We start from the raw sequence: 12,172 nt of genomic DNA, 5'->3' as shown, positions 1-12,172 counted from the left end.
AGGAGTCAGCAGAGTTGTAAATAGGCCCTGGGCCAAGATTTTTGAGTTGTAGACACTCATTGATGTTTATACTTATGTCATCAAAACAAAACCTTCAGTCACATTTGAGATTAAAAATATCAAGTTTACACATTAGGAATTCATTTAAATTTAAAGGACCAGGCTGCAAAATCTCAGGATTTTCTGGAATTAAATAATGACACATAAAAAATGATTTACATTCCTTTCCCCTCTGTAGGAGTACGTGTTGTCCCACACAGAGATGCCGACCAGTCTGCAGGGAGCAGAGGAGGCCATTAAGAAGCACGAAGATTTCCTCACAACTACAGAGGCCAGTGAGGAGAAGATTACTGGTGTAGTCGAGGCTGGACGGCGCCTCATTAATGACTCTAACGCAAACTCTGATAAGATCCAGGAAAAAGTTGACTCCATCCAGGAAAGGTTAGAGCAGAAGTTGAAGCAAAGGATAAACTCCTCGAGTTTTCCTTTTTAAAGTGTTTGTTCTAAAGTGACTGAATTGGATTTTTTTTTTTACTCACTCCAGGCATCTTAAGAATAAGGAAACTGCAAATGAACTGCTGACAAAACTCAAGGATAATCGTGAACTTCAGCACTTCCTCCAAGATGGACAGGAGGTTGGAATACATCTATTTTTTAATCGTACAAAAAAATATCATAAGAAAGATTTAGGAGTTTAAATCCAATTGTTATTAGAGATGACTATCAGCCACATAACATGTCTTAATCACTTGTTTCTTTTTGACAATACACAAATGTCTGTATCATAATGCTGTTGTCTTTCTTTAGCTCACTTTATGGATCAATGAGAAGATGCTGACAGCTCAGGACATGTCTTATGACGAAGCAAGAAATCTTCACAGCAAGTGGCAGAAACATCAGGCCTTCATGGCAGAGCTGGCTTCAAACAAAGACTGGCTGGACAAAATCGATAAGGTAAGGCTGTTTTTTTGCTTACTGTTACATTTTTGACTGGATTAGTGGATTTTTTAAAAATGTAATGCTACCAAGTGTAGTCTGGATATACGTTTTGTACTTGTAATTTGTTGGCTAATTTACTTAATATCTTCCGTCTTCAACAGGAGGGTCAGGCTTTGGTGGCAGAGAAGCCAGAGCTCAAACCTGTTGTGCAGCAGACCCTCGAGGACCTGCAGCGTCAGTGGGAGGAGCTAGAGAACACTACCCAAACCAAGGCCCAATGCTTATTTGATGCTAACCGAGCAGAGCTGTTCACCCAGAGCTGCTCCGCCCTGGATGTGTGGCTGAAAAACCTGGAGGGTCAGCTACAAAGTGATGATTATGGCAAAGATTTAACCAGTGTCAACATTCTGCTCAAAAAGCACCAGGTACACCTCAATATCAAACATTTTGTAGCAGGATGAGTTATTTTAAAATTCATTAAATAAAACTACCAGTTGTCATATTTTTCTGCCTAATGTCTTTGTTCACCTTGTGTAGATGCTGGAACACCAAATGGAGGTCAGAGAAAAGGAGGTACAGTCCCTCCAGTCTCAGGCTCTGGCCCTGACTCAGGAGGATGCTGGTCTTGCTGAGGTAGATGGCCAGCAAAGACGAGTTTCTGACAACTTCTCTAGCCTCCAGGATCCACTCAAACTGAGGAGACAGCGACTCCTTGCCTCCAAAGAAGCACATCAATTCAACAGAGATCTGGAGGATGAGATTGTAAGTGGGATATATGTTGTTAGTGAGTGTTTAAGTATCTTTTTTTTGCCTGAGACTCATGTTTTATTAATTCTTCTCTTTGCATTTAAGCTCTGGGTGAAAGAGAGGATGCCTCTCGCAACCTCCACTGACCACGGCAAAGACCTGCCAACTGTACAGCTACTTATCAAGAAGAACCAGGTTTGATAAGAATCTTCTCTAACATGCAGTAGAAAATTGGTGAATGAGTCGAGTGTTGATTGAAAACTTGCGTATCAACTGCATAGAAATAAAAGATGACTTGCCCTCAAGTTCCTTTTAGTTTATCAAACACTGCAACTCAGTCCAGACCTAAGGTACCCAAACTGCCAACTCAGCTTCTCTCTGTTTTCTGAACCAGACTCTGCAAAAGGAGATCCAAGGCCACCAGCCTCGTATTGATGACATCCACAGACGAGGCAAGACTCAAAGTGAGGTAGACGGTGAGAGGCAGTCAGTCCTCGAGGACCGCCTTGTCGAGCTGCGGGACCTCTGGGACCAACTGATCGCTGAGACAGACAAACGTCATGACCGTCTTGTAGAGGCCAACCGTGCCCAGCAGTTCTATGCAGACGCAGCGGAGGCTGAGGCCTGGATGGGAGAACAAGAGCTTCATATGATGTCAGAGGAAAAAGCAAAGGTTAGAAGATACATAAAGACTTTTGGTGTCACTGTTTATGCTCTTTGGTTGGTAACAAAGTGATAACACCCTGATTGTCTCCCAGGATGAGCAGAGTGCTCTGGTGATGGTCAAGAAGCACCAGAGTCTGGAACAGGCACTTGAAGACTACGCACAAACAATTCACCAGCTGGCCAACAGCAGCCGCCTCATGGTAACCAGTGAACACCCAGAAAGGTGAGAGCACATAAATCTGAACAAAAAACATCTGCTTTACTACTGTTTGTGGTAAGTAAATGCTGAACAATTGATTTTGATCTTACACAGTGAGAGAATCACCCTACGACAAGCCCAAGTTGACAAACTGTACGCTGGGCTGAAAGACCTTGCTGAGGAGCGCCGTGGACGGCTTCAGGAGAGACTTCGGCTGACCCAGCTGAAGCGCGAGGTTGATGACCTGGAACAGTGGATCGCTGAGAGGGAGGTGGTTGCTGGCTCCCATGAACTAGGACAGGACTATGAACATGTCACTGTGAGTTTTTTTTTCTGTCACATACTTTGGAGACATCGAAGCTCAGAGAAATTTAGCTGAATTAATTATGTTTCTTGCCTTTGCCCTGGTTTTCTTTTGCAGATGCTAAGGGACAAGTTCAGAGAGTTTGCTCGTGACACCAGCACCATCGGCCAAGAGCGTGTGGATGGTGTCAACGGGCTGGCAGATGACCTAATTGAGTCGGGTCATCCCGAGAATGCTAGCGTAGCCGAGTGGAAAGACGGATTAAACGAGGCCTGGGCTGATCTGCTGGAGCTGATAGACACACGTACACAAATGCTGGCGGCCTCTTATGAGCTGCACCGCTTCCATCAAGATGCGATGGAGGTTCTTGGGCGTGTTAAGGAGAAGAGAGAGGGGCTGCCTTCTGACCTCGGCCGTGATCTGAACACTGTTCAGCACCTACATAGACAGCACAATACATTTGAAAATGACATCCAAGCCCTTAGTGGACAGGTCAGCAACCTTTTTTATCAAGAACTCTCATGTGAGGTTTCCAAGAGAGCTGTGAAAAACAAATCTGAACGCCTCCTCTTTGACCTCTTAGGTTAACCAGGTGCAAGATGACGCAGCCCGGCTGCAGAAGGCCTATGCAGGGGAGAAAGCTGATGACATTCACAGGAGTGAGCATGCTGTCACTTCTGCCTGGGAGGGTCTCCTGGAGGCAGGTCAGGCCCGCAGGCTCCTCCTGCTGGACACAGTGGAGAAGTTCCGCTTCTTTAACATGGTGAGAGACCTCATGCTCTGGATGGATGGAATCAACCTGCAGATCGATGCACATGACAGCCCCAGGTTAATGTCTTCTTAAGCTTTATTTTTCCTGTAAAAAGACTCGTAGTCGAGCTTTCACATTGACTTTTATTCAAACCAATCCCTCTCTCTACTGTCTTGTATCCCAGGGATGTTTCCTCTGCTGGGTTAGTCATTAACAATCATCAGGACATCAAGTCGGAGATTGAGACCAGAGCGGACAGCTTCACTGCCTGTAATGAGATGGGAAATACGCTCATCAACAATAACCACTATGCAGCTGATGAGGTAGTGTTCAACAGGTCACATTTACTGTAACATTCAGTGATACACAAAATTAAACAGGGACCATACTTGCTGCCACATTTCTTGATTACCTTTAAATGTCACTGTGTTCATTTATCATCTTGTCACTGAAAATTTCTTGATTCACAGATCCGAGAGAAACTGGCTCAGCTCCAAGAAAAGAGAGACAAAATCAACAAAAAATGGCAGGACAAGATGGACCATTTACAAATTGGTATGCTCAACATGTTAAGTAAAGGTTCAACTCAAAGGGGCACTTATTTGTCTGTGCTTTCCTCTGCCTACACATCTGGTCACATGAATACACCTACTTAAAGATGCTACTAGGAGGATCTGTTTTAATTGGGCTGGACTTCTAAACTTTGTCAGCCGCTGTGGTGTTGTCATAAAGCAATCCTGCGTGACCCCATCAGGAAGCTGCAAAGTAGCGGTTTGAAATAATTTATATTGGCGCTGATAATCTCATTTCAAGTGTGGATTACAATCAGGCATATGCCTAGTAGGGAGACTTTTTCAAGATCATTTAGAAACTCCTCACAGCCCCTTAGACTGTTGCTTGTTATGCCATGAACACGAGGGACTGTATTCAAAATCCTTTTCTATCAGGTGACAACACAGTGGTCAGAGTGCAGTCAATACCAGGAGTGTTTTTCATTTGTTTTTCATCTAGACTGCAAAGTATTACGGAAAGAGCCCTGACTCATTGCTAATTGTTTTTAAGCTATTAATGTTTTTTCAATGGTATTATTTGTTCACTTTCCCTTTTCTGTCTCTCTCTTTTCTTCTCTGTCTGTTTTCTGCCTCTCAGTGCTGGAGGTTCTGCAGTTTGGACGTGATGCCTCTGTGGCAGAGTCCTGGTTGGCAGGTCAAGAACCTCTTGTGCGAGCAGCAGAGCTGGGTGCAAACGTGGATGAGGTAGAAAGCCTAATTAAGCGCCACGAGGCCTTCGAGAAACTCGCAGCAGCCTGGGAGGATCGCTTCGTGCTGCTGGAAAAACTCACAACAGTAAGTAGAAAAATATCTGGTAGAAGCACAGCATGTCATCCTCTGGGTCATGAAAGAAGGTTCAGAGTTTCTTCTTCTTATGTGGGGCCTTGAGTATAGATAGCATTCCTAAAGTCCTTTTTTACTTTCAGCTTGAGGAGCAGGAGATGCAGAGGAGGCAAGAGGAAGAGGAGAGAGCTCGACGACCTCCTACACCACCCCCAGCTGAAGAAGTCGCACAGTCTGAGACAGAGAGTCAAATGCATGATTCTGCAGCCAGGTAAAAAAAAAAAAAAAGTACCACTCTGGTGATGAAAATAGTCTTAGTGTTTTGGAGATATCATCTGTGTATTTTAAGGGTAAACATGTGCTGTTTGTTGTTTTTTTACCCCTTATATTGTCATTCTCCTTCAAATGCAGAACCAGTCTAGACCAGACCACGCTTAATCAGTCAGCATCCGTGAATGGAGTTCACAGCGACAATGACACATCACAGGTAAGATATGGGGGTTTAAACATTTCACACTGTGGCATCAAAATTATATAATACCATATTTCCAGTGTTTGTTATTGTCTTTCAGCTCTGGCAAGTGATGCCCTGTAGTGTCTTTTCTATGTCGTTCCTATCTCATCTCTTATATCATATTTGTTTGTAGTCACTGTTCCACTCTCTGTTTGAAAAATGTGACATTTATACACTTATAATACATGCTGTGATTTCATGTCCCAGTCTTTGTCTGTTACACAGTTTTAATGTTCATACAGTGTCATTTTTTACCATGATCAAGTTGAACCAAAATGATTAAGTGCTATGTATTCATTCAGTATGTTGAGTCCAAAGTGTTAGCTAAATGCATCAAAAACTTGTAACATAGATTTTGTAATATAAATGGGGATGAGTGAGAAATTTTAGATTTTTGAAATACTGATAAATTATAAGTTAGGTGTGTGGAACAACTGTTTTTAAAAGATTCAGTGCCATGTTTGTTTTGTAGACTAAAAACTCAGCCACCACTTAAAGAACACTGATCTGAACAGAAATTGCAAAAGTGAGGAAGGAACTGGTGTCTTTGTGGATGAATTAAACTTGACTTTTTTTTTTACACAGTACACAGCAAGTTTTGGTATGAAGCTGACACGGCACAAAAAATCAAATGGAGCAAATCTCTTTTGAACTAATCTTCACTGGTTCTGATTTTCAATGTAATGTTGTTACTGGTAGAATGGTCGACATCAAAATGTCTTTTAACCCTCAGTGGTAACTTTCTGAGAAAACATTCTGAAAGTGTAAACAATTAACAAACTTTTACCCTTCAAAGACTCTTTAACGTTCTCTTATTGCGTTTTTACCAGCAGTCATTATCGCTATCGTTGTCAGTGGGAAAGAAATCAGAGCCTAAACGTGTGTGTAAGCCAAAGCAGCCGGAGCGTGTGAGTACCAAGCCATGGTCAGCTTTGTAGCTTCTCCCTCGCCCCCTGCACAGCCTCCGCTCAGCTCCTGGTCAACAGCAGTGCCTGTTTTTTTTTTTTCCTCCCTGAAGAAGCTTCTGCCTTCTGTCAGAGATGCAAACCATAGCTTTTTTTTCCATTATTCCACTGATTAGTCTCATTGCTTTTTGAAGGCATGATGCTGATTCATGAATAGATTGTTTTCATGGATCAGTCCACTGTTCATGTGCTTTTATTGACCAGGACAGGAGTGACTGTAATTGTGAAGCCCAGAGTTGTTAATGTGGTGGTAACTGTAGCTGTTAGAGTCCTTTTAAATGTAGTTTGTTGAAGTTGTGCTTTATATCTATGTACTTCCTGTGGTGTGTCCTTCAGTGGTGAGAAAACAAAGTAAATTCACACTTCCTTAGGTGATGATACTTTTTACCTCTGTTACAACTGAGTACGCTGACAAGGTTTACTTCTGCTGTTGGATTTCTTTTATTTGAAATTTATATATGACATAAAGAAGCCCAGCTTTTGGAGATTTGTAGGATGTAAGGGCTTAAAGAGTTGTATGTAAGAGTGGTTTCATGTCTGTTTTGGTCATTTTTGCATTACACTGTGCTGCTACAGTTTATTCAATCAGAGATGTTTTTTACATAGCTCACTAAAGATGAGCTTTCAAGGCGAAAAGTTCCTGTGTTTGTGTCGTCCTCAGTCCAGGAAAGTCTGATATGGCAGTTTTTGGAACAAAACATAGAAATTGTAAGCGTCTGTTTTTGGCAGAATGCATGTGTCACATATACATCTGGAGTGACTGTAATTGTCCTGTGTGAAATCAGTGTACTGTGTGTTTATGTCAAAGGTCTGTACCCAGGCTGTGAAATTATCTCAGGTAATCACACTCTGTCGTTGGAGCAAGCCCCATCATGCCTCTTCATCATGGCTTTGAATGGCGGTTTGCTGCTTAAAGCTCCTGCCCAATTTTGTGTTTTTCTCCGTGCTAACTGCCTACATGCTCTGGTTTGAATCGCAGGGCTCAGAGTCAGAGTCGGTGAATGGACCAGGCAGGGACAGCGGACTGGCTTCTTCTCGCCTTGAGCCATCCGCCACGTTACCGAGCAGGGGCGGAGCAGAGTCTGAGCCAGAAACCATGGAGGGGATGCTCTGTAGAAAACAGGAGATGGAGTCTCACAGCAAAAAGGCAGCTACAAGGTGAGTACTGATGGGATTAGTTGAGTGCTAATAAAGAATATTCCATTTATTTGTTTTACACCTTGCTACAGATCCAATATCTTCGTTTTTGTAGGTCCTGGCAGAACGTGTACTGTGTCTTAAGAAAAGGAAGTCTCGGCTTCTATAAAGATGGCAAAAGTGCTAGCAATGGCATTCCATACCACGGAGAGGTACCCATCAGCCTCGGGGAGGCAGTGTGTGAGGTGGCCCATGACTACAAGAAGAGGAAACATGTATTCAAGCTCAGGTGAGACCAGATTTTCCAACTATAACCCCTACAGCAAGAACTCCTCATGGTACCCATGTCAGTTTATAATCCAATATAAGGGTTGTGTAGAATACAAAAACAGTGAAAAAGTTTTATGATAATATATCATTATAATAACATAAAGAAGATTTTTGTAACTCATGGTTTTTCTCTTTATTTCTGTTTGTTTAGGCTAGGAGATGGGAAAGAATATCTGTTCCAAGCAAAGGATGAGGTGAGATGTTTAAGTTTTGTTTGCTACAATAAATGAAATGCAGATTACTTTATTGTTAAATTATTATTATTATTTTTGCTTTTAACTGCCCTAATGTTGAATTATAACAAAGGTTTTTGACTCCCTAAAGGCTGAAATGAGCTCCTGGATCCGTTCCATCCATGGCTCCATTCCAACAGGATCAGGAGACTCGCCCGGAGGTCCACGGGCGCTGAGCCGTGCCATGACAATGCCTCCCATCTCCCCCAGCTCAGGTGATGCGGGAGGAGTTACCATGCGCAACAAAGATGGGAAAGAGAAAGATCGTGAAAAGAGGTTCAGCTTCTTTGGCAAGAAGAAATAGAACACTTGTTGAATCATCGACAGAAGCTGCATTTGTCAAAATTTCAACAAACTGAAGCAGGCAGAAAGTAAAGTCCAAACACACTGCGCTCAGTGCAGGTCCTGAGGAGTTTGTCAACAGCTTCTGTATGTGGCTTAAAGAGAACTTTGTTTCTTTTCTGATTCTCTCCCTCGCCAGTTTATCTGTCAGTTTCTTTTACCTCCAACCAATCCATATTTTATATTAAGCTGCACCCAACAATGAAAGCCCTCGTTCAGTTTCAGTCGGCTAGCACAGCCTATCAGTCTGGGTCAGTACCAGGTGAGGTTAGCATTAGCAGGGATTCAGGCCCAGTTCTCTCTCTCTCTGTATGAATATTTTCTGTTCACTGAGTCTCAGCTAGCTGAGCCATTTGGGCGTGGTGAGATAAATCGGTGGATGATGGCTTTCCACTGTGGTGTGTTCTGCTTTTAGTTCCCCTCTTAAAAGCTAAGCTCTCTCTGTCTCTTTGGGAAGGATCCCATCAGTCTCTCTTTCTGTTCTTGTATTGATGTTATTAACCTGACCAATATTATTGCTGTTATTATTATTATTATAATTATTTTTATTTATCTTTTGGTATTGCTGGTTTGAGAAACAGACTAATTACTCTGACAGTAGATAATCTAGATTCACGTGGAAACAAATTTGATAACATTGGTGGAGAATGTCGGGCTTGCCCTTTGTATGTAATTTTTTTTTTTTTTAGGAATGACAGTTTATGAGGTGTTTTGAGAAAAAAATAAAGTTCATTAATTTTAGCTGTGTGCAGTAAGTGATCACAAGTTTCATTGGGAAAATTATATATATAAATATATATATTTAATAAGTGGTTTTATTTTTTATTTTATCTCTAATTTTGCCTGTATTTGACTATTTCTTTTGAGTGATCTTTTCTGCTTGATTTTTGATTTTTTTTCTGTACAAAGCAGAGAAGATTAGTTTTCTAGTGTGTGTGTGTGTGTGTGTGTGTGTGTGTGTGTGTGAGAGTGACTGAGCTTGTGTGTGTGTGAGTTGTGGTGCTGTGGATTTTGCACGTTTATGTTATTTCTGATCAAACGTGGCCAGATGAATGCTACTTTTCGCTCCGCAAACGCAGACGAAAACCAGGCACAATCGCAGAAACATTTTTACGGGAATGATTTCATAAAATGAGCTCTTCTTTGCTTTTGGTTTTTATTTCATGTAAGCTTACATCACCAATGAAGTTCCTCTTGACAGTTTCATTTTTTCTGTTTTAAGTCTTCTAACTTCTATTTCCGTTCTTTCTCTATCTGGTGTGAAGGCGTCGGGACAGTTTGTAGATTAAAAAAACTGAAGCACATTTTCTGTGGCAGACCGCAGAGTTAGAGCAGGACAGATGGACAGCTGACAGGTGTCATGACAGATGAAGTGTGGAGTGTGGAAGTGAGATTGGATGAGCAGTGAAGAATGGGCTTTATGAGCTACCTGACAGACAGAGGTGTACTGAGCCTTACTTGAACCCACCACAGACTTCTTATTACAAACACATCCTCCATTCAAAAAGACTTACAGGAAGTTTTTTAAGTATGAAGATAAGTGTAAAAATGTGCCCTGTGGCAATGATCTAATGTATGTCAGTGGATTATTTATGCAGGTACAATATTAATTAGTAGTCAAATCTCTGCTAACAGGCATTTGCAGAGAGATGAAAGCCCAAAATGTTTATTAGATGAGCTTTGCGCTCTTACATACGTGGCATGACTTCATGTAGGTTTATACTTGTATGTGTCTCATCATTGCCATGTATCTTCCTCTGTGTCGATGTGCTCAAAAAACATGAGGCCGCTTTATGTTCAGGGTTGGAGATCAAGTAATCTTATGTAATTGGCTTTTATAATCCCAAAAATGATAATGGCAATCAAGTATAGTAAATGTTAAATATGATAGATGTTAAATAGTTTCCTGGACTACTCTACATGTTTAAACCCAATAAAGCATAAACAGTATCCTGTGAGACTGTAGGCAGTAGAACATTTTATATAAATATCTCGAGACCACTGAAGCGGTTGTTAGTTGTTACCATAGTCACTTAAAGTGTTCATTTGCCTTTAATTACTGCCAAAATGTTTCTGGAAAACTGCTGAATTTAAGAATTGAATGGTCAATCTTACCAAGAGGTTGCAACTTGTTTTTATTTTTCTACTTCTTGAGAGGAACTCTTATAAGCTGGATCTGTGTATCAGTCCACAGGAATGTCCTAATTAAGTGGAACTGCTGGAACCAAATGTGTATTTGGTCACAGGTTCAAAAGGTGGATTTTCCAGTCTTTAATGAATGTGGAACAAGGGCCTGATGCTTAAATCAAAGATTGGGGAAAGGATACACCTAAACATCCACTTTGCTACTACTGAAGTGGTTTTAGCTTGGTAAGCCACGCCTAGTCTAAACCTTAAAAAACTGACCACCTTGTATCTGTCAGGAGGACTTTGTATCCCAGGTGTGGGACAGCAGCCTGAGCCGCCTTAGCCTAAACTACAAAGTGGGAAACCAAGTACTAGAGATATTGCATACATAAGTGAGCCAACAGTAAGCATACATTGTGCACATTATGGAAGTAGGAGTCTTTCCCCAAGTGAGTGAGCTGGTTTTACTGGACATTGCTACCTTTCCTCTGCTCTGGACACTGGACATGGCATCCACTTGGTGTTAGGGAGTTCAAGTCTAAAAGTCAAACAGTGTATTTTCTTATCAGCTCATTTGAATGTGAATGACACAAATTAGTTTGGCCAAATTGGCCGTGTGAAGCAAAAATAAAATCTCTCATACTTGACAAACTAGCTCTCTTTCACACACATGAACATAAACACAGTACTGTATATTTCACGCTGAACAGCCCTGGTGATGCAGTCTGGTCCTCAGCTGGCTGTGATTCGATGTTGCATACAGCATCCTTTTCAGATAGCATTGTGCTAACGGTAAGCTTTGACCAGGACATGAGAAGTGTGAATTATTGATGTCAAGGAGATGAGTTTTTTGGTTAGGGGAGAACTTGTAACAATGGAGTACTTAATGACGACAACAAAACTTTGACTTGTTAAGTATTAGATCTGAGTGAAACAGACTGGTGACAATTTGAGCTTCCTTTTTTAGAAGAAGGCAGGATATTTGCTGTCTAGTGGGAGCTTGTATTTTTTCATCCAGTGGTCTGTCTTGCAGCATTTGATAAGCCTGTCCACCTACCTTCATCTCATTACTTTGACGAATGTCTGTTCCTTCCTAATTCAGAGTTGTTAATACCACTACTATTATTAATTGCTATTATTACATTATTGCTACTGTTGTTACTATTACTACTACTGTTACTAATGCAACCTATTGCAAAACTTATAACTGCTGTCCATTTTCAGGTACGTGTCTGTAATACCAGACCCTTCCACACGATGTCAGTGTGCTGTGGAGCATTTTCATTACAAATTGAAAATAATGTTTGTTGACTTGTGTATCTACATCTAATATTAGGAATAATAAAACATGGTTTAATCAAAACAAGAAAACTGTGTGGGGTTTTTCATGTTAAAAAAAAAAATTTAACCCTGTTTTGTGATATTAAGATTCAGTTATGCATCGCAGTAGAGTACAGTACTTATTGGGTAATTCTTTGTTTTCCATTAGTGGAAAATTATTCATAAGTGTTGAATAAATCACAAATTGTTTAAAGTAAGTGCAGAGTAAGGTCTCTCTTGATGGTTATACACAGTTTATGGAAA

At 41.1% G+C, this 12,172-nt stretch overlaps 1 protein-coding gene across 3 annotated transcripts in view; it reads left to right on the top strand.

The window, feature by feature from the left end:
* Window positions 1-11,949, top strand: part of sptbn2 (spectrin, beta, non-erythrocytic 2) — a 50,566-nt gene extending 38,617 nt beyond the window's left edge. Inside the window, exons 20-40 of one of the 3 annotated variants that reach the window (XM_074671864.1) lie at window positions 239-441; window positions 545-635; window positions 808-954; window positions 1,101-1,364; window positions 1,477-1,701; window positions 1,792-1,881; window positions 2,081-2,359; window positions 2,445-2,575; window positions 2,666-2,870; window positions 2,973-3,347; window positions 3,439-3,683; window positions 3,791-3,929; window positions 4,077-4,161; window positions 4,756-4,952; window positions 5,084-5,211; window positions 5,352-5,427; window positions 6,288-6,362; window positions 7,399-7,577; window positions 7,672-7,845; window positions 8,038-8,080; window positions 8,211-11,949. In XM_074671864.1, the coding sequence (XP_074527965.1) occupies window positions 239-441; window positions 545-635; window positions 808-954; window positions 1,101-1,364; window positions 1,477-1,701; window positions 1,792-1,881; window positions 2,081-2,359; window positions 2,445-2,575; window positions 2,666-2,870; window positions 2,973-3,347; window positions 3,439-3,683; window positions 3,791-3,929; window positions 4,077-4,161; window positions 4,756-4,952; window positions 5,084-5,211; window positions 5,352-5,427; window positions 6,288-6,362; window positions 7,399-7,577; window positions 7,672-7,845; window positions 8,038-8,080; window positions 8,211-8,423 (3,564 nt within the window). In that variant the 3' untranslated portion in view covers window positions 8,424-11,949. Of the gene's footprint in view, window positions 1-238; window positions 442-544; window positions 636-807; window positions 955-1,100; window positions 1,365-1,476; window positions 1,702-1,791; window positions 1,882-2,080; window positions 2,360-2,444; window positions 2,576-2,665; window positions 2,871-2,972; window positions 3,348-3,438; window positions 3,684-3,790; window positions 3,930-4,076; window positions 4,162-4,755; window positions 4,953-5,083; window positions 5,212-5,351; window positions 5,428-6,284; window positions 6,363-7,398; window positions 7,578-7,671; window positions 7,846-8,037; window positions 8,081-8,210 lie in introns of all 3 variants that reach the window. The other 2 variants (XM_074671863.1, XM_074671865.1) reach the window with 2 other exon arrangements.
* Window positions 11,950-12,172: the final 223 nt, after the last annotated feature.

This window comes from Halichoeres trimaculatus, unplaced genomic scaffold, assembly GCF_033239565.1.
Source record: "Halichoeres trimaculatus isolate MK-OKI-2021-1 unplaced genomic scaffold, fHalTri1.1 fHalTri1_scaffold_6, whole genome shotgun sequence".
In the NCBI taxonomy this organism is placed as follows: domain Eukaryota; kingdom Metazoa; phylum Chordata; class Actinopteri; order Labriformes; family Labridae; genus Halichoeres; species Halichoeres trimaculatus.
Note: the sequence above shows the minus strand (reverse complement) of the source record. Positions and strands in the feature narration are given on the sequence as shown.